The 21776-nt window shown below is 43.5% G+C and overlaps 1 protein-coding gene across 2 annotated transcripts in view; it reads left to right on the forward strand.

The window, feature by feature from the left end:
* LOC138287750 (solute carrier organic anion transporter family member 1C1-like) overlaps window positions 1–21776 on the forward strand; it is a 450721-nt gene that overhangs the window by 164727 nt on the left and 264218 nt on the right. For both annotated transcript variants that reach the window (XM_069228522.1, XM_069228523.1), the window contains one exon: window positions 8714–8812. In XM_069228522.1, coding sequence (XP_069084623.1) covers window positions 8714–8812 — 99 coding nt within the window. The remainder of the gene's footprint in view (window positions 1–8713; window positions 8813–21776) is intronic.

Below are 21776 nucleotides of genomic sequence, written 5' to 3' on the forward strand. Positions count from 1 at the left end.
CCAGAGAAAGTTTCTTCCACCATTCACTTGGACCCAAGAAGATATTTTGTGGTGTTCCACAAGGTTTGCCATTCAGCCCCACCCTCTTCAACATGAACATCACTCCCATGATCAACATTGTCAGATTGCAAGGACTCAACATAATTTCCTATGCCAATTTCCACATATATATGATGAACTTCATCGACTGGATGAAGGACATCTGTCTCAAGCTCAACATGGACAAGATGGAAGCCCTCATCTTTGGGAACAAGCCCTTGCCTTGGAACGATACTCGGTGGCCTGCTAAACTCAGCCACCCCCACATAAGACCATGCCCACAACCTATGAATTATTTTGGACAGAAAGTTATCTATGTGAAAATAGGTAAGCACAATCTTGTCCACCTGCTTCCACGCCATATGTATGCTCCAAACTACTGTGAGACAACATCCATGTTTGATCATAAAACAGTGTTACTTTTTTTGTTATTTGTGTATACATTGATACTGTAACACATAGAAGTATATGAGCATGATTCAAATAGGATTTAGATTTCACAACATGGACAGTCGAAGAAAAATAGCAGGGTTATTACAGCACAAGTGTAAGATATTTTAGCCAAATTAAAAAAAAAAATGTCAATGGAGTTCTAAATGAGCATTCAGGAAATATTCAATGTCTTTAAAGGTCCTCCTTTCCCATGGGATAAGTTGAAGGGTGGTTCCCAATAACTACTGTGAGAAAATGGGGCTGAATAGTGAGATTATTTCAACATACTTTTTTAAACAGATAGGCTAATTTAAGGCATACTATTTATAGACAATTCTGGAATATTGCATTATTTTCATTGTGTGCCAGACAAACCTGATATTCATGTGGGGTACAAAAGGGTTCCCCTATCAAGAATGTGGAAGAAGTGATAGCAAAACAGAGCATTTTTCAGTCAAAAATATTTTAAATTTGGCTGAAAATCCATTGCAGTTTAAGTATTCTGGGCAAACAAATAGAATTTTTTAAGATTTATGTCTTCAGAATTAAGGACCTGTTTATGAGTACACCGGTGCCAAGACCACCGTGTCCGCGGAGGCAGTCCGACCGCTGCATCCTTGGTAGTCCGACTGCCAGATTATGATGCTGCCAGTCAGACCCCCACAAGACCGCCCTCACCGCCAGAATCCTGGATCCTGGAGAACCAGTGGTCAGGCACAGTGGTGCCAATGTCAGCACTGCTGTGCTGATCACAACTTGTCTTTCTGCTGGCCTTTTCATAGCAGGTACACTGGGACAGGGCAACAGGTGGGCCCCTGCAGCACCCATGCCTATGCCATTGGCAGTACAGAGGCCCCCTGTCAGTGCAGTCAGAATGTGCAGCAGTGCACAATCCGACTGTGCGGGTGGTGCAGACAGAGTGGCAGCATTGGCCTTGGCTCTCCCTTAGAATTTCTCATGTTACCTTGCAGGCGGAGTAGGCCTCACAGAAGTGAAAAATGTATCAGGGTGTTTCTCACTACTAGGCCATATAAAACTTAAAAGTACATGTCCTGCCTTTTAATTACACATCACCCTCTATATGCACTGCCTAGGGACTAGCTTAGGGATGACATTTGTAATAAAAGGGGAGTTAAAGGCTTGGCAAGGGGTTTTAAATGAAAAGTTGACTTGGCAGCGAAACACTGCCTTCAGGATGCAATGGCAAGCCTGGGTCATGTTTTAGGGTGCTATGTAAGTAGGTGGCACAATAAGTGCTGCAGGCCCACTGGTAGCGTGGAGTAGGGGTGTAAAAGACTTGAAAGGAAATGGAGGAAAACCTCCAGTGATGTTTCTAAATTGGAATACAGAAAATCAGTCAGATTATATCATATGCAAATCAAATCTGTGCAGGAAGCTTAATATCCTTCTCGAATAGAACAATCCTCTAATTCTCCTGAGAAGATCTTCTCTATACGTAAGGAAATGACTCAGGAACCTGTTTCCTACAGTCTTATAGAAGCTTCCAAAGAACACAGCAATAATTTAGCTTGCATTTTTCGTAATAAACTTTCTGAGATCCAGTCAACCTTTTCTAATGACTCATATAAAGAGCCTAAAACGTTATCTCAGACTGAACACCATCACTCCAGACCCTCTCTCTCAGTCATCCAACCGATGACAGGAGATCTACTTGGAAATTATTTGTTAAGAATCAAATCAGGGTCTCCTTTGGATCCTGCTCCTCCATCCACTTTAGTTCAAGGTTTGGATGTTATTGCGCTGATTTTAACTAATATTTTCAACAATTCTTTTATAGTTGGGAGTCTACCCAAATTTAGAAACACGCTATTATTAAACTTCTACTGAAAAAACCTAAGCTGGATGCATCTCTACTAAGCAATTATAGACCTATTGCTCTTCTTCCTATAGCATCCAAAATAGCAGACAAGCATGTTAACAGACACATTTCTGGCTTCTTAGAAGAACGTAAGCTCCTACATCCCACTCAGATGGGTTTCAGACCTCAACATAGTATGGAGACTACCCTTTTGGCAGTGACAGAAGAAATTCCACTATGAGTAGATACTGATGGCTATGCAGCAATTATTTTGATAGACGTAAGTGCAGCATTTGACAGTCAATCATAAAATCCTTCTTCAAAGAATTACTCAAGTGGGATTAGAAGGTACTATTTTTAACTGGCTTTCTTCCTTCTTAGAAGGAAGGTCGTTTCAGGTTGTGGATAGGTCTTTTTGCTGATATCCATTCCTTTAGCTGTGGTGTTCCTCAGGGCTCCTCTCTAAGCCCCACTCTTTTTAACATCTATATGTCTCCCTTGGCTAAAATTGTGGAACCCTATGGTCTCTCTCTGGTATCTTCTGCTGATGATACCCAGCTGGTCTATTCTTTTAGCACCAATGTAAAATCTGATCAAGGAGTATTATCCTCCTGCCTAACAGACAATGCTAACTGGATGTCAGATAGTAAGCTCAAGCTAAATGATGAAAAAACTGAAGTAATGTTGGTTGGCAATTTTTCCCCACTTAAATCTCCCATCTCAATTCTAGAAGAATTGAAAAGACTTTCTCCCCCAAAGGAAACCATAAAAAGCCTAGGAGTATGGCTGGACTCCCGTCTATCGATGGAACAGCATGCAAAAAAATGAGCGGCTTCTTGCTTCAATCTTCAAGAATGCTTAGAAAAAGTTTCAATTCTCCCCTTTCTTGCCAAAAGACTTATTATTCAAGGTCTCATATTATCACGCCTAGACTATGGGAACTTACTGTGCCTAAGTTCTCCCATCTGTGTATTAAGGAGACTGCAGGTAGTGCAGAATGTGGCATCCTGGCTACTCATGGCCATCCCCAGAACTGCATCAGCCAAACCAGCCTTAGCCTCCCTCCATTTGCTTCCTATCCAGCAAAGGATTAATTTTAAAGCTTTGTTTATGGCACATCGAGCTCTTCATGATAGGGGACCTTCTTTTATCAAGCGCATGATCACACCCTACACCCCCCAGAGATCCCTTAGATCCTCATCTGCTGCTCTAATTAACACCTGCCGTATTAAAAAAACAAGACGGGGAGGTAGGTCCTTCACATTCAAAGCAGCCAATCTATGGAATTCCCTCACCCTGTCACTTCGAAAGGACAATTCTGAACTCTCTTTTTGAGGTAAATTGAAGACTCTACTCTTTCCAGCATAAATTCTCACTGTGATGCCTTTGTCCTCTTTCAGCGCTGGGAGGCTTTCTGGTAGCCATGCACCTTATAAATCTATTAAACTAAACTAAACTAAACTTATTTACAGGCCCTGGGTATATGGTGTAATTACAAACAACTTAAATGTGCCAATTTGGTAAAAACCAATTAAACCATGTTTTAGGGAGAGAGCAGAAGCACTTTAGCACTGGTTAGCAGTGGTAAAGTGCACAGTCCTAAGGCCAACAAAAGCAAACATTCAACAAATGTAGGAGGAGGTAGGGAAACGATTTGGGGGTTGCTCTGTAGGGAGCGCCATTCCCAACAGATCCTTATGGAGGAAGGAAGTAAAAAGAAAAGATAATTGATGAAGAAGCAATTTGAAAAAGTGTGTGAAACATTCTGCAGTGAAACCGTCAGGACAGGGGTCTTTGTCAGATTTGGGACAGGATAATGCGGTCTGAAGTTCTATCAAGGTAATGTCCTCCTCTAGTTCTGGGTGATCTAAGCGAGTATCAAAAGATGTACGTATGGATGAGAAATAAGGATGTATTCAGGGGTATACAGAGTTTTATAAAACTAAACAAATTCTCTCAATATGTCTGTGTCTTTGTATAACAGACTTGAGTGATTCTCAATTAAAAACTCACTTTTGTTCTTCTTCTTTTTAAATTTAATTTGCTAGTAGATTGCCTGACTTATTTGGACCTCCGTAGTATTTGGCGCTCAATTTGCGAAGGAATGATAATTATAATTGGAACTGACGTTTGGCGTTGATACGTTCTTGTAAACAATCCTTTGATTTGGAAGTATAATAAGGGTGATCCAAATGTTTACTTTTTCGCAAAAAAATTATTAGGTTTCTGGAAACAAATCTAATAATCAAGTATTGGGCTGATGCTTAGAAAGTGCCCAAGATAGAGTGAAAAGCAATCTCATAAACTTGATTTAATTGGAAAAAAGTCATGTGAGAAAAAGGAAAAAGGAGAAGTGAAAGAAGTGTCTGATAATAGTGAATTACTGGAGTTCGATCTATTGGGATGACCAGTGTTAGGGAGGATGTCTAATTGAACAGAAACAAGTGCATGATCAGAAATTAGAATGGAACCCATGTCTGCGGAGTACAACGTTTGAGAGAAAGAGTACTAGATAAAGATGTAATCCATTCTTGATTATGTGTGATGAGTGTGGGAATAGTAAGTGTATTCTTAAAAAGTGTGGTTAGAAAGTTTCTGAGCACCTGTTAGTTAACACTGTTTAAGAGCATGAACAAGCAATCTTTGAGATGTATTGGGCACATGAGTAGAGTAACAGTTCCTGTTAATAAAGTGGTAAACAATTTGATTACAGTCACCTGCAACAATTCAATTATCCTCTTGACATTGTAACATGTTTTGAGTAACAGCTGACCAAAATTGATAACCTGTAGTAGTAGGACCCTACAAATTAAAAATAAGGGCAGGGACATTATTGTGCTTAAAACTGGTAAGTAACCAGCACCCCTCAGTATCTGTTGCCTGTGATAGCAAATAAACATTGAGAGATGTATGACATAGGGTAGCAACACCATTCTTTTTACTTCAATTTAAAAAAAGATGATTCCTTAAGATGAGATTGCTGTATAAGAGCAATATGAGCATTAAGTTCCAATAAATGTGTTAAAGCATGTTGTCTTTTAATTGGCAAACCCAACCCCTTGTAGTTTCAGGATGCAATTTCTAATGACATAAAGCAGAGAATGTTTAAAAACAGATAGGATAATATAAGGAATACAAATACCAAGGACTAACAATTAAGTCACAATTAGTGAAAGGATAAAGTAAAAAGAGTAAAAAGAAGCCTCAGAGATAGGAAGAAGAGAGGGCTAGACTTGGAGTAGAGGGGCCAAAAAAGTTGACGTTCAGTAGCTGGCACAGCCAATAAGGATGTCTGTAGATGCACATTGCACCAAGAGAGCTGGAAGGTTATGACCCGGAAGAGGAGGAGGTGAATGTGGTGGATGAGGATGAGGTTGAAGAATGAGCAAGGAGATGGCATGGCCACAGGCCCCGAGCTGCAGCAGGAGGAGGAGAAAAACCTGCCTAGCTCAAGATGCAGCTTGCCAAGCTGAAATTGGAAGGTGCCAAAGATGAGGCAGCTGCAAAGAGGAAAGGGAATTGGCCATGGTAAAAGGCTGAGGCAGAGTGGAATTTGACAGGGGAAAAGAAGGCTGAGAGAACTTTTGAAGAAGATCTTATTGGCTGATGAGCTGAGCCTGAAGGAGATGATGCTAAAAACTAAACAACTCTCAGGGTCCAGCAGCATTAGTGGCAGTGACAGCACAGTGTCCAATGGAGATAAAAGGGTCCACATCCTTAAAGACCTGGTGGCCACTTATGTTGTGGGGGATAATATTAATAAGTGTGTGGCAGCCTTTGAGGTATCCTTGAGGATGCCTCATTTCCCAGAGGAAGATTGATTGGCTTGTATATGGAGGCACTTGCCATCTATAGGGGGGGATACCCTGCTGGCCTATAAGTAGCTGATCAGAATAGCCTATGCCCCCAGAAAAGCGTCCTGTATCAACAAGTTTGGTTTTACCCCTGAGAAGTATAGCTTGAGGTTTAGGGACAAGCACATACTCTCGACCCAGTCTTGGGAAGAGTCTGAGGAGTACTTCAGCAAGGCATGAAATGCTTTGATGAGGAATAGCAATGTGAGTGATCGTGGTGAATGGTTAAACATGATCCTAGGAGAGCATATGATCTACATAGTTGCACCAAGATCTGATTGATACTAAGCACACCGTATCCAAGGAGCTTGCAAAGGAGGGAGGCCTCTGGATCCACGTCAGAGTTATATATTTTATATATATATAAGGCCCCTTTTGGAAGTGAATTATAATGAACTACTATGCTATATTGGAGTAGCTCTTGAGAAGTTTGAGTACACCCAGTTTGGGGCATTGAGCATACTTCATTGCCCATTTAATAAAATATGAACTTTAGTGTATAATTTTGGGGGATTTAGAAAAATTATGAATGTAACTTTGAAGAATGTATGGTGGTTTGCCTTATATTTTTTTTTTATTCTTTTATGTTTAGGAATAGCGTAATTAGTTAAATGATAAATATGGTTTAATAACACTCAAATTGGAAAACTTTCCATGCTTCAAGATGGCACTCACTGTGACTTAAGCCATTAATGTTTATTGCACTTGAGACAGTGAGGGAAGTAGTGTATAAAAAGCTGAGAAATCATGGCTTCTGAATCATGAACACGGCTAGGTACAGCCAAAACGCATTGATTGCACTTCAGTTTGAAAAATGAATACAGAAGAATCTCTATTGGAGTGCTGGTTCTTTCTTATACATTGCAAAAAAGCAATGAACATTTGAAACATAAGGGTGGGCGCATCTGAACCCTGCACCGCCGATGTTCAGTAGCACTGCAGCAACCGCGCTCAGTTTAATATATATATATACATACATTCTTATACTGAATAACTGTTCTTTTTAGAATTTGCACTTTCAAAATTAAATGTATTTGAAAATTAAATTGAACTACATGTGTAAGAAGCACTTCGTTCAATTTTCATGATTTCAATAAAACAAGACTTTCACCAAATGAGCTGCAGATGCATACAATCGTATCACAAAAGGTGATCTTGCAGAGGTCAAATCATCAGCTGTCATTTTTGGAGCAATCTTATCATATGGAAAAATAATAAGCTATGGGCTAACGCAAAGCGCACTGTATATAGTATTTTATAAAATGCTATTGGGGAGTGTGGAGAATACTATTTTTTCTTGCATCTCTGCAACTTTTAGGATACCCAGAAAGGACCTTTGAAACGAACGAAGGGGAGGGAAATTGCAAATCTTAAATCAATACTTTTTGCATTAATCAATTATTATTTGTCATGGGTCAATAATGAGAGCTGTGATTAAACTATGAAGGTTTTATTAATCATTAGTTCATTGTTTGTTTTCTTTATTAATCCAGCATAAATTACAGAACATAGCATAAAGTGTATCTCATAAATCTGATCCCTTCTCTATATTTCTAAGTCAGGAAAGTACATTGAAGTCGAGGAACTCATGAAGAGTTTCTTGTAGAAAAGTATCCAAAGCTCAGAAATTGAAAATCATCTGAGTCAGAGAGCATCAACCACAGTAATATAAAATAGCAAAAATGATCAGCATCTGAAAGTCATTCTAGCCAGTAAAGCTATCAGCGCTCATAAAGAGTACTGTGTCAGCCTGTGTAGAAAGAGAGAGAGATAGAGAATAGTCTGTTACAGTTCTCATAAGTAACAGAGAGTGAGCAAGTTTGCAAGTCTAATTGTCTGATTTCCAATCTTTTGTTTCTCTGGGACACTTTTATGTGCAATGCAATGATACAATAGTATTCTAAATGTTTCAGATAAGTTGTGCAAACAACCAATGAAGAGGCAAGAATATCGTGAGACAGGAACAGTTTCCACCGAGATAGCAAGTTTAAACAAAGAGAGTTTCTAAATATAAGATAAGTTTTGACTATAATGACACAACAAATTATTTACTTAGCAGCCTTGGACTCTGAAAGAACATTCATGTAAATTGTAAGTGTAATCATATTAAATCACCTCCTTTCACACACATCTTCACACTAAAATTCTATTCATAAAGAAGCACATTTGAGATTAGTTTAGCCCATTTTGAGATTCCAATTCAGGTCAAGCTGTTAACAATGAACAGAAAATATAACTTCATTTGTAAGTATAGGAAGAATGTGTCATGAAAATACTATGCAAACGTCTGCTGAGCTAAAGCGGTTAGGGATTTGTTAAAATACCAAATCGAGTAAGTCAAGCAAGTGTAGGTCATGCACTGTTTAGAAAGGAAAATGCATATTTAAAATGCAGCCTTTGGTTAGGCCTACATTTCACTAATACAGGTATTTTGTACAATGACGTCTGTGACTGTTGAAGCTGTCTGTAGTGATAACAGAAAAATTACATTTATTTTGGGAAAAATAAGTTTCTTTCTGTGGCTTCAAAACAATCGATCTTACATGTTTTATCTCAACTTTCTTTGCAGCCTGTGTACATACAATTGCAATTTTAGGACCACTTTTTGGCTTTATGTTGGGATCCCTCTGTGCCAGATTATATGTGGACATTGGATTTGTAAATCTAGGTAAGGAATGTAAAAGCAGATTCTTTGATTCTAAATGCACTTTCAACAGAGTTATATATGTTGCATTTTTGTACTATGAGCAGTACTGTTTATCACTAGTTTTTCTCTGCACTCAGTTTGGCACAAAAGGAAATGTAGGCAGGGGGAGCTATTTATGTACCTATGTTTCGGGCAAAATCCCAATTGTGACTGATGGGATCTGGGATGGTTGCCTCTGCCATATCAAATTCGATTTACTCACACAGAAAATAAAAGCAGGCTTGTGAGCATTCTAGTGTAGATGAAAACGGAACAGTCAGAGAACATCCTTAAATTCAAAATGTAGTCTGAAACAATTTGCAGGTAATTTTCCCTAAATGTATACTATAGATGTATTCCTGTCATTGGCAGGAGTTAAGGCACATTCAGGATGGAATTGGTAGAGCACATCTCCAAGGTTAATCGGATTGTATTTACTTATCGTGTGTTAAAATAAGAAAACGTTTATGTTGGATTTGTCATCCTTTGTGTGGTCTCCCTTAACTTTTTGCCTCTGTTTCCCAGGTTGTTGAGGTGTGCTGGGCCTGTTTTTGCTGTTTTTGTTACTCTGGACACTTTACCACTGCTATCCAGTGCTAAAGTGCAAGTACTCCTATACAAAATGTGTATGTCATTGGTTCATCCATGATTGGCATATTCGATTTGCTGGTAAGTCCCTAGTACACTGCACTAGAGGTGCTCAGGGCCTGTAAATCAAATGCTACTAGTGGGCCTGCACCACTGGTTGTGCAACCCACATTAGTAGATCTGTAAACATGACTCAGGCCTGCCACTACAGTGTCTGTGTGTGCAGTTTTAAACTGCCAATTCGACTTGGCAAGTGTACCCAATTGTCAGGCCTAAACCTTCCCTTTTCTTACATGTAAGACACCCCTATGGTAGGCCCTAGGTAGCCCCAGGGGCAGGGTGCAGTGTATGTTTAAGGTAGGACATATACTAGTGTATTTTATATGTCTTAACAGTGAAATACTGCTAAATTCGGTTTTCACTGTTGGAAAGCCTATCCCTCTCATAGGTTAACATGGGGGCTACCTTCAAATATGTTTAAAGTGCAGATTCCCTTTGGGAGCAGATAGACATTCGGAGTTTGGAGTCTCTGAGCTCACAGTTTAAAAATACATATTTTAGTAAAGTTGATTTTAAGATTGTCTTTGAAAATGCCACTTTTAGAAAGTGAGCATTTTGTTGCTTACGCTATTCTGTGACTCTGTCTGTTTGTGGATTCCCTGTCTGGGTCAGTTTGACAGTTGGGCTGTTTGCACCTCTCTCTAGACAGTGACACAAAGGGAGCTGGGGTGTAGCCTGCATACTCTGATGAGCCATCTGTGCTAGGAGGGAGGGGAGGAGTGGTCACTCACAACTGAAAGGGCTGTGGCTGCCCTCACACAATGCAGTCTCCAACCCCCTGGTGTGTGTCTGCGGCCTGGTCTGGGCAAGGCAGGATTTCACAAACAAGAGAGGCTTCCTTTGAAATAAGCCTACTTCAAATGCCAAAATGGATATAAGAAGGGCAACCAAACCACATAGTTTAGATCACTTCTGGAAACCAAGAGGAATGTCTGGCTGGAGAAGAGCTGAAGAGCTGAGAAAGAACAGCTGCCCTGTCTGTGACTGTGCTTTGTGGAGCTATCCTGCAGTTGCTGTGTCTGCCTGTGCAAGAGGACAAAAACTGGACTTTGTGTGCCTTCCTGCTTGTGAAGAACTCTCCAAGGGCTTGAAACTGAACTTGCCTCTAGTTGTTGAAGTCTCAGGGACAGCAAAGTCTTCTATCTGCCAGCACCTGGAGCCTCTGCTGAGACTCCTGCCCTGCCAAGTAGTGCCCCATCCAGTACCTGGGGCCTTGAAAGGAGAAGCTGACAGGCCAAGTTTGAGAAATCCATACACAGACCGCTGTGCGGGGAAAATTTTGACACAACCTCCGGAAAAACCACGTGTTGGCAGTTTCATGGCTGAAATCGACGCTCTGTCTGCAGCGCGGCTGGGAGATCGACACACACGGCTGGAGAAACGACGCACAGCATCACTGACGGAGACTGGTGAGATTGCAACTCTGTGTGGTTTTTGGATCACCGTACGGCAGGATTTCCGGCGCAAACATCGCTGGGCATGTAAAAACTACACAAAGCCTGCCCGAACCTGAGAGTACTTGTCCGGATTGATGCATCACTCTCCTGTGGAGAGAAGAAGTGACGCACGCCGTCCCAACCGAAGGAGAAACGACGCACAGTCTCGCTTGTGAGTGATATAAACGCATCGTAGGCTTCTTTCAATGCACACTCGCCTGTGTGGGGTTATTTTTGACGCGACCCATGTACATTTTCACTCTAACAGCATTAGCGTTGTGTTTAAAAGAACATGAGGACTCTTTTTCATTTTTAATTAATAACTTGACTTGTGTATGTTGGATTTTTGTTGTTTTGGTCTTGTTTTGTTTAGATGAATATTTTCTATTTTTCTAAACCTGTGCTTTGTCATTTTGTAATGTTTTCATTAAGTTACTGTGTGTGTTGGGACAAATACTTTACACCTAGCTCTCTGACGTTAAGCCTGCCTGCTCATGCCAATCTACCAAGGGGGTGAGCGGGGGTTATCTGAGGGTGATTCTCTTTTACCCTGACTAGAGTGAGGGTCCTTGCTTGGACAGGGGGTAACCTGATTGCCAACCAAAGACCCCATTTCTAACAGTTTAGAAATATGTGCAGATTACATTTTGAAATGTGTAAATAGTTGCACGTGTTAGAACTCCTACAAGTCTGCTACTATCACACCTATCCAGGAGTAGTCCTGGAATTCCTTCTGAATTCCATCAAAAGTCGGAGATGTAATTCAAATTTAATCATTGGCCTACTGGAGTCAATTTCTGTCCAATGTTCAGAGACTTTTCAGATTGTAGCCAACGGACATTAAATAATGTGTACAGAATTATTTTGCTTAAACACATGAATCATCTGCTATTTAAGGTGCTGCATTTGATTTCAGCAGTTGTAAATTATGTTGCGGTCGGTTGGTGTGTGGCGCATGCCATCTTTTTGTATACCCCATACTCACCAAGTACAATACTGTACAGAGAAGTTGTTCAGGAATGCTAAAATGGTTTTAAGAACTATAAGTATCCGTTCCATAGGACTGACCCCAGCCTCAAATCCAACATAGGGCCTATTTTAGATATTGGTGAATGAGTTATTCCATCAGAACAGTGACGGATATCCAGTTCAGTAAAATCTAAATCCCAATGGCTACAACTAGATTTAAATTTCGGCGGATGGGATATCTGTCACTGTAGTGATGTAGTAACTCATCCATCAATATCTAAATCAGACTCTTAGATCGGGCAGGCGCTAAAGTGCGTAATGCTCTGTACCTTAAATTCAGCATCGGATGTCTTCCCACAAGAGCATCTGAGGCCAACTGGGACTAGTTAAAATACCAAGATGAAGTCTGTGAGTGTAATGTGGGGTCATTACTCCACCTTACCATTTATGCTTTAATGTAATAAGTCAGTTGCAAGTATTTAAGAACTAAGGCATTACACAAATCAAAGATGTGATTGCACTTTGGACTGAACATGCACTAATTTACTTCTCAGTGGTCTCATCCATTTGTCAGGCTTATCGTAGGGGCAATGTGTAAAGCACTGGCACAGCAGTACCACACCTCAAGTACACTGAGCATCACAAAAGAGACTTCACACAAGGTGCAGGGAAATAAAGTTTGTATTTAACACACAAATTAATTAACACAATATGAACATCATGTAAATCTAGACCCAAATCACATTTGGAAATATCACTGGCAGTACTAGGCCAAACTGTGTTAAAACTACATTAGCAGTACATGTGAGAAAAATAGTACTTTCCTTCTCAGGACCCTCATGCTGTGACAATACACTGTCAGCACGAGACCCACCCTAGCGATTTCTTCAATTCAATGACACACGATTCTAGGGTGCACCCTGGTTCACAACGATAGCAGCAATGTGTACATACAGAGAACAGTCACACTTTTAGAAAGTTCCATGGCCTAGGATGCACAGTTAAAACCCAAATGTCAACCATGTCAGTCCTCAGACCAAGAAACAACGTGTACATCACACTGCCGTGCAGTGTAGCCAACCACAGGCTGTCACTCACGCTATCTCACTCCACACCACTATGCAGTGCCAGGGATATCAGGCAAGCTAGTATAACGCACTCACACTCGCTCCAAGCACCATCATGCGGTGCACTGATATCCAGCAGTCTAGTGGTCACCTCATAGACCTCTCCTTGAGTCCAAACCTTCCTCCACCCTCCAACCAGTTCCTACTATCCCGTCCCCTCTTGAGCTGGAGATCATAGCACCTTTTCCCCAGACACTAGGCCACCCATGGCCAGAATTACACTTATTCAGGATCCCAGGGGAAAAGGTGAGGGGGAAGCAAAGAGATAACGGCTGATCAGGCAATAGTAGGCAAATGGAGATTTGGCCACCACTCAGGGAGTTCACTTAAGGGTCTCCGTACCATACCTTCCAGTATAGGCCCTGGTCTGCCAAGCAAGAGGGAAGGTCACTCCTGGACACACGCTGTTCACAGTGGCACCCAGCCCAGCCAGGCAGTCCAATATACAGATAGTTACCAAATCAGCCTCCCTGGTAGAAGGCATAACATCTGGTGCATAGTGACTTGAGTTGCACCAGACAAATCTGATTACACAGAAATGGAAGTTCAGCAGGGCACCAGTAGCTATACTGTAGTGTGCCTTTGAATTTGTTGGAGGTTCTGAGGGTTCCCCTTTGAACAGCAGATGTCTCCCCTAAATTTTAATCCTGTCTGCCATAGAGCTGTGGAATGCAGATCTTAATCTTTAATGGGGCCATGATCTGACACTGAGAGACCAAGTGTCAGAACCTCTCCCTCCAATCTATCCAGACAGGCCTACAAATGGCAGAGGTCTTCATTCCAGTTGTGTATCCAAGTTACATAGCTGTTACTGGAGAATGCGCAGATGTGCTCTTCCAACCCCCAGCGTGGACTTGAGTTGAATTAAAAAGCACACAAACCATTTTATTGCGGAGAAATGTTCACTTTCTAGAAGTGGCAATTCTCCATGATTATTGACAAAACCACCTTCACCATAGAAAGTGGCTTGTTAAGATGAATCCAATGATAGTAAACAACATGAGGCTACTCTGCTGCCATCCATTGTTGCAGCTTGGAGTAATTGTAACACTTCTCTCATGTTAGCCTATGGGCAGAGCTGCTCTCCAATGCAGTGAAAATACACATGGGCATTCTTCACTCTCTGGGCATATGTGCCCCTGCGCAGATACAAGCCTGCATGGGCAGACTGGACACATGTTTAAAAGCACCAAAGATGCACGTGCGCACACAGGCCTGCTAAGTCAGACGAGTTACATGTTTAAAGCACCATAGGGGCTAGTGCGCACACCTAAGCCAGCACCACTTCCCAGCATATGTGGGAAAGCATGTGTGCACTATCACTATACTTACAGACGGAAAGTGCACAGGGCCCTAAGTCCATTAAGGGGGAATCAGCAAAACCTACCAGAAAAAGCAAAAGGTTTGAGGAAACACCACCTCAGCCTGTCAGATCTAACAGCAGGCTTGTGTGCTCACCAATAGGGTCAAAAATTAGAAGTGTGTTAAAAAGTAGGAACTGTAACAATGACTGTGTAGGTATGCACAGGCCATCCTCAGTTATACTAGTAACAAGAGAGTTTGTGGTTATTTTAAAAGTATGTTCAAAAAGACAAACTTCTCCATGCGATATTGGAGCACAGAAACATGAAAGGAGTATTTCTTTAGGGGGGAGGGGCGATTGTTATATTTGGTATTATCCTACTGCAATTTTTATTGATGTAATTTATTGATGTAATTATTTTAGATTGCTTCGTGCATATTGTTTCAAACCTCAGGCTGCAGCTCTGTTCAATTGTAGTGGATATGGGAACAAAATAGGCTACCAATGCAGTCGACAATTACTCATTTGAACATATACATTATGCAGTGAGCAAATTAAGTTTGAAAAGGAAAGGCAAATTAGATATGGAAGAAATACAATTATAGATGCATATGTGTGAATAACGAGAATACCTTTCGATTGACATCAAATAGACAATAAGAGTTAATTTTAAGTTGTCTGTGATGTTTGTTACGCAGAACCCAGCGGTGAAAGTTATCCCTTTTATTCACAATTACCCACCTACATATTTATGTTATCTATGTTCCACCACATCCTCTTCCCCTGCTCACACAGGCAGCACAGGGAAAGCCAAATATAACGAGACGTCCTGCCACCCAACACAACCCCCCCTTGGCACTACGCTCCCCTCATCTACTAAAATGATCAAACCTTACCTTGTGTCCTGCCACCCACTCTCAATACAAAAAAGAACAGTTCATCAGCCAGAAAGCCACTCATCAGCAGGGCGTCTTCTTTTCTGTTGGGATTGAGAATGTGGCAGGATGCCATTTGATCTTCTCCGCCTCCCCTAAGTCTTTGCAGGCATGAAGGAGACAGATAGAGGTCATTCACCGCCTGCCCTTCAGCTGCTTCTCTTGAATGAGCCAAGAGAACATGGAAGAATTGAGTATTTCCTCCCATGATGTAACAATAGTAGGAAACAACTTTTGTTTCCCACTTTTTCTTCATCATAGCAGTGAATAATCATATTCAGTATCAAGTATTCACGTAGTAGATCGCCAGGAGAGCTATAATTAACTTACATAACTATACTTGAGTTATTATAAATAACAGAGATACTTTTCACTGACTGGCTTTGAGTGACAACAAATAGACAAATGGAGAGTCAAGTTGTCAATGATGTCTCTCTGAAATCAGAAGTCAACATTACCCTTTTCACCGATCTACAATTCTACTGTTGTATTTTGTGTGTCCCCCATTCCTCTTCCCCTGCTCAGATGACACGTAGGCGTCTGACAAGACTGGGCACCAGAAGGAAAGTGAAGATCATCATTCGCCATTTTGCTGGATTCTCAAAAGACATGTGTGAGGCCGGATAAAGACTAGGGAGGCACGCGCTTAGCAGTAACAGCAAAACGATGTTTATCCGCTAGCAATGAATAACTGGGTTTAGAATCTGGCACTCGTGTAACTGACTTTCAGTGGATGGTGTACCTAACAAGTGAGTCTTTCGAATTTCTACAAGATTATATTAAGGTAATGTTAGACCTGACAGCCTTAGGGTAGTCACCCCTAACTTTTTGCCTGCCTCCCTCCACTTTTTGGACACTGTTTTTGCTGGTTTATAGATTCTGCGCACTTTACCCCTGCTAACTCCCCTAAAACATGGTAACCTGGAATCATACCTGATTGGACTATTTAATTTACTTATAAGTCCCTGATAATGTGCACTACCTGTGCCTAGGGCCTGTAGATTAAATGCTACTAGTGGACCTGCAGCACTGGTTGTGCCACCCACTTAAGTAGCTACCCTAACCTTGTCTCAGGCTTGCCATTGCAAGGCCTGTGTGTGCAGTTTCACTGCCACTTCAACTTGGCATTTAAAAGTACTTGCCAAACCAAGAACTCCCATTTTTCTACATATAAGTCACCTCTAATGTGTGCCCTAGGTAACCCCTAGAGCAGGGTGCTGTGTAGGTAAAAGGCAGGACATGTGCCTGTGTAGTTATATGTCCTGGTAGTGTAAAACTCATAAATTCGTTTTTACACTGCTGTGAGGCCTGCTCCCTTCATAGGCTAACATTGGGGCTGCCCTCATACACTGTTAAAGTGGCAGCTGCTGATCTGAAAGGAGCAGGAAGGTCATATTTAGTATGGCCAGAATGGTAATACAAAGTCCTACTGACTGGTGAAGTCGGATTTAATATTACTATTCTAGAAATGCCACTTTTAGAAAGTGAGCATTTCTTTGCACTTAAATCCTTCTGTGCCTTACAATCCACGTCTGGCTGGGCTTGGTTGACAGCTCCTTGTGCATTCACTCAGACACACCCCATACACAGGGTACTCAGCCTCACTTGCATACATCTGCATTTTGAATGGGTCTTCCTAGGCTGGAGGGTGGAGGGCCTGCTCTCACACAAAGGACTGCCACACCCCCTACTGGGACCCTGGCAGACAGGATTGGACTGAAAGGGGACCTGGTGCACTTCTTAGCCACTCTTTGAAGTCTCCCCCACTTCAAAGGCACATTTGGGTATAAAACAGGGCCTCTGCCCTACCTCATCAGACACTTGCTGGAGAAGGAACCTGAACCAGAAACTACATCCTGCCAAGAAGAACTGCCTGGCTGCTCAAAGGACTCACCTGTCTGCTTTCTACAAAGGACTGCTGCCTTGCTGTTGCCCTGCTGCCTTGCTGAACTCTTGTCTGGCTGTGAAAAGTGCTCTCCAAGGGCTTGGATAGAGCTTGCCTCCTGTTCCCTGAAGTCTCAGGACCAAAAAGACTTCTCTCTTTTATTTGGACGCTCCGTGCGCTGAAAATTTCAACGCACAGCTGGTTCCGCGGCGAGAAAAACGCCGCACACCGACGCTGATCGAAGCGACGCTCTTGGGACGCTCGAAAATCCGACGCACGGCCTCGCAAGGACAATGCCGCCCGACCTCGAGAGGAGAAATCGACGGGACGCCTGCCGTGAGATCGTAATTTCAACGCGAAGCCCCGCAGATCGACATCCAGAGGAGAAATCGACGTGACGCCTGCTGTGAGATCGTAATTTCGACGCGCAGCCCCGCAGACCGACGCGCAGCCGGAGAACAAGCAGGATAATCCACGCACAGACCCGGGACATCTGGTAATCCCCGCGATCCACAGAAAGAGACTGTCCGAGCGCCGGAAAACGACGCCGACTTCCCCGCGTGGAAAATAACGACGCAAGTCCGTGTGTGCTGGGGAGAAATCGACGCACACACCCTTTTTTCCACGCACCTCTTCTCTGGTGGCCCTCTGAGGAGATTTTTCCACTCCCAACCAGGTACTTGTGCTTAAAAGAGACTTTGTTTATATTCTAAAGACTTAAGACACTTTATATCACTGTCCTGTGATATTTCTACAATTTTCCATTGCAACTTTATTCTTTTTGACCTACAAGTATCCTGATAAATATTATATATTTTTCTAAACACTGTGTGATGTATTTTTGTGGTGCTATATGGTGGAAATTGTATGATTTATTGCACAAATACTTTACACATTGCCTTCTAAGTTAAGCCTGACTGCTCGTGCCAAGCTACCAGAGGGTGGGCACAGGATAATCTTGGATTGTGTGTGACTTACCCTGACTAGAGTGAGGGCTTTTGCTTGGACAGGGGGTAACCTGACTGCCAACCAAAACCCCATTTCTAACATTGGTGATCAGCGGTGAGGATAGGACTTGTATTTGTGCAGTGACATACAGTAGCTAAGTATTTCACTACCTACCCACAGTTGAAGGTCAACTTGGTTTTTATCTCTTTTTGAAAACCTGATTTTTTTCCTGACAAATTTTCAAAAACTAAATCCTCACTCAACATGTCTCTGACTGGGTCTCAGACAGGGGACTTTGACCTAGTCCAGTTGGATACATGTACGGTCAAACAACTAAGAGGATTCCGCAGGGCACTGAGGGTACCCACCCAAGGGGCCTCCAGAAAGGAGGACTTTCAAGTGGTGCTGAGGGCCTGGGCAGAAGCCCATTTAGAGGATGATGAGGAAGAGGAGCCAGAAAATGGCACCTCAGAGGAATTTTCACTATCTGTGGATGGGTTACCACTGCAATTGTGCCCCCTTCCAGACCAGGGAGCAGTGTCTCTATGCAAAGCCTGACCGCAGAGGAAAGGAGAGAGGAAAGGGAGTTCCAATTGCAAATGGCAAAACTGAAAATTGAGGCTCAACAGGAGGAGAGAAGGGCAGAGAGAGAAGCCAAACAAACTGAGGCTGAAAGAGCAGCCAAACAGATTGAAGCTGAAAGAACAGCCAAGCAAGCAGAAGCTGAAAGAGCAGCCAAACAAGCAGAAGCTGAAAGAGCAGCCAAACAAGTGGAAGCTGAAAGAGCTTTGGCTGAAAAGAAACTATTGTTGGCTCATGAACTGAGTCTCAAGGAGCTGGAGATCAAGGCGAGACAGTCTGAATCCAGCAATAATGGTGGCAGCATACAGACAGGACCTGCTGTAGAAAAGAAGGTTCGTATACCCAAAAATGTGGTGCTCAGTTTTGTGGTGGGAGATGACATAGATAAATGGTTAGCTGCTTATGAAGTTGCACTAAGGGCTCATGAGGTTCCTGAAGGGCAATGGGGGGTAGCTATGTGGGGTTATGTGCCGCCATTAGGGAGGGACACACTTCTCACATTGGATCAACCTGATCAAAACACATACCCACTTCAGAAAGCCATTTTACTTGCCAAGTTTGGGCTGACCCCTGAGGGATACCATCAGAGGTTCAGGGACAGCACCAAACAAACCACACAAACATGGGTAGATTTCTTTGATTTCTCCCGTAAGACACTGAATGGATGGGTGCGGGGCAACAAAGTAGCAGATTATAAAGGTTTATATGACTTGATTCTGAGAGAGCATATGCTTAATGTTACTTATACAGATTTGCGCCAGCACCTAGTGGATAGTAAGCTGACTGATCCCAGGAAGCTTGCTGAGGAGGCGGACCTCTGGGTTAGCACCAGAGTGTCCAAGAAGGTACCTGGGGGGGACTCCCACAAAGGTGGTCAGGGTTCCCAACAGAAGAAAGAGGGGGGAGATAAACTTGCAGATAAGGAACTCTCTAAAGGCCCCCAAAAGAATTCCCAGGGAGGGGGTGGCAACCCTTCCTTTTCCAAATTTGGGAAAAAGCCAGGGACATATGACAAGTCAGGGAAATCTAGCCCCAAATGCATGGAGTGTTACCAGTATGGTCACTACAAAGGCGATCCACAGTGCCCCAAGAGGGCACCGTCCACTACTGGACAGGCACCTGGGTTGACTAGTGTAGCGCTCGGGGGGGAGATGGACCCAAGTAGCTTTGGGGAGCAGGTAGAGATTTCCCTAGTGTCCCTGGGAGAAGGGGAAATGGTGCCCAAGGCCCACATGCCCAGAAATACTTCCAAGTACCGGCAGTGGGTCACCATTGATGGGCAGAAGGTGGAGGCTCTGCGTGACACAGGAGCCAGTATGACTACTATCAAGAGTCAGCTGGTGTCAACAGAGCAGATAGTACCTAATACATTCCACCAGGTCAGAGTCGCTGACAATCGCGAGAGTCACCTACCGGTGGCTCTGGTTCCCTTTGAGTGGGGGGGGGTCTCTGGTACTCTGAAAGTAGCTGTGAGTCCTGCCATGCCTGTAGATTGTCTGTTAGGCAATGATCTTGAGCACACTGCTTGGAAAGAAGTGGAGCTCAGGTCTCACCTGGAGATGTTAGGGTTACCTGAGTGGGTCTGCATGACCACACGGTCCATGGCTGACCGCGAGGGAAGTCAAGGGCATCTGGAGCCTGGAACGATGGCCCAGAGAGCTGCCAGGAGGAGGTACCAGGGGTGCGGGAAACCGGCCCCAGAAGTTCCCACAGTAGCTGACGGGGCTCCTGAGGAGGAGGCTCCCGAGCCAACTGGGGAAGACATTGCCGCCCTAGGTGACTTACCTGAGCTTGCTGGCTGGCAAGTTGAGGGTGGACCCACCAGGGAGGAATTCTGCAAGGCGCAGAAAGAATGTCCCACTCTGGAAGGTTTGAGGAAACAAGCCTCAAACCAGGCAGCAGGCGACGCCTCTGGCGATCACCACCTATATTGGGAGAATGATCTCCTCTACAGTGAGCCTAAGGTTCCGGCCTTTGGGGCAGCACGTATGCTGGTGGTCCCCCAATGTTACCGAACCTTCCTACTGGGTCTGGCTCACGACATTCCCCTGGCAGGACATTTGGGGCAGGGCAAGACCTTTAACAGGCTTGTCACCCACTTTTATTGGCCCAAAATGAGGACACACTCAGATAAGTTCTGCAGATCCTGTCCTACCTGCCAGGCCAGTGGTAAAGCAGGAAAAAGGGTTAAAACCCCCCTGATCCCACTTCCTGTCGTTGGCACCCCCTTTGAAAGGGTGGGCATCGACATTGTTGGTCCCTTGGACCCCAAAACTGCCTTAGGCAACAGGTTCATCCTGGTTTTGGTGGACCATGCCACCCGTTACCCAGAGGCAATCCCTCTGAGGACCGTAACTGCACAGGTGGTGGCCAGAACCCTGATGGGGATATTTACCCGTGTGGGATTCCCCAAGGAAATAGTGTCTGACAGAGGCACTAACTTCATGTCTGCATACATGAAGTCTCTGTGGGATGCGTGTGGTGTAACTTACAAGTTCACCACACCCTATCACCCCCAGTCTAATGGTCTTGTGGAGAGATTCAACAAGACCCTGAAAGGCATGATTGGTGGCCTCCCTGAGGCCATGAGGCGTAAGTGGGACGTCCTCTTACCATGCCTTCTCTTTGCTTACAGAGAGGTCCCCCAGAGGGGGGTAGGGTTCAGTCCCTTTGAACTTCTCTACGGGTACCCTGTCAGGGGACCCTTAAGCATTGTCCAGGAGGGATTGGAGAAAGCTCCAAAGACACCCCCGCAGGATGTGGTCAGCTATATGTTGGCCCTCCGCAACCAGATGACCCGCTTCTGGAAAGAAGCCCAAGATAACCTTGAGGCCAGTCAAGAGGTGATGAAACAATGGTATGACCAGAAGGCCACCCTGGTAGAGTTTCAACCTGGAGACAAAGTGTGGGTAATGGAGCCAGTAGAGCCCAGAGCTCTCCAGGACCGCTGGTCTGGCCCATTTGAAATAAAGGAGCGGAAAGGGGAGGCCACTTACCTAGTGGACCTCCAAACCCCTAGGAATCCCCTAAGGGTGCTCCATGTGAACCGACTAAAAGCTAATTTTGAGAGGTCGGAGATCAACATGCTTCTGGCCACAGATGAAGGAACGGAA

This window comes from Pleurodeles waltl, chromosome 4_1 (assembly GCF_031143425.1).
Source record: "Pleurodeles waltl isolate 20211129_DDA chromosome 4_1, aPleWal1.hap1.20221129, whole genome shotgun sequence".
Classification (NCBI taxonomy): Eukaryota; Metazoa; Chordata; class Amphibia; order Caudata; family Salamandridae; genus Pleurodeles; species Pleurodeles waltl.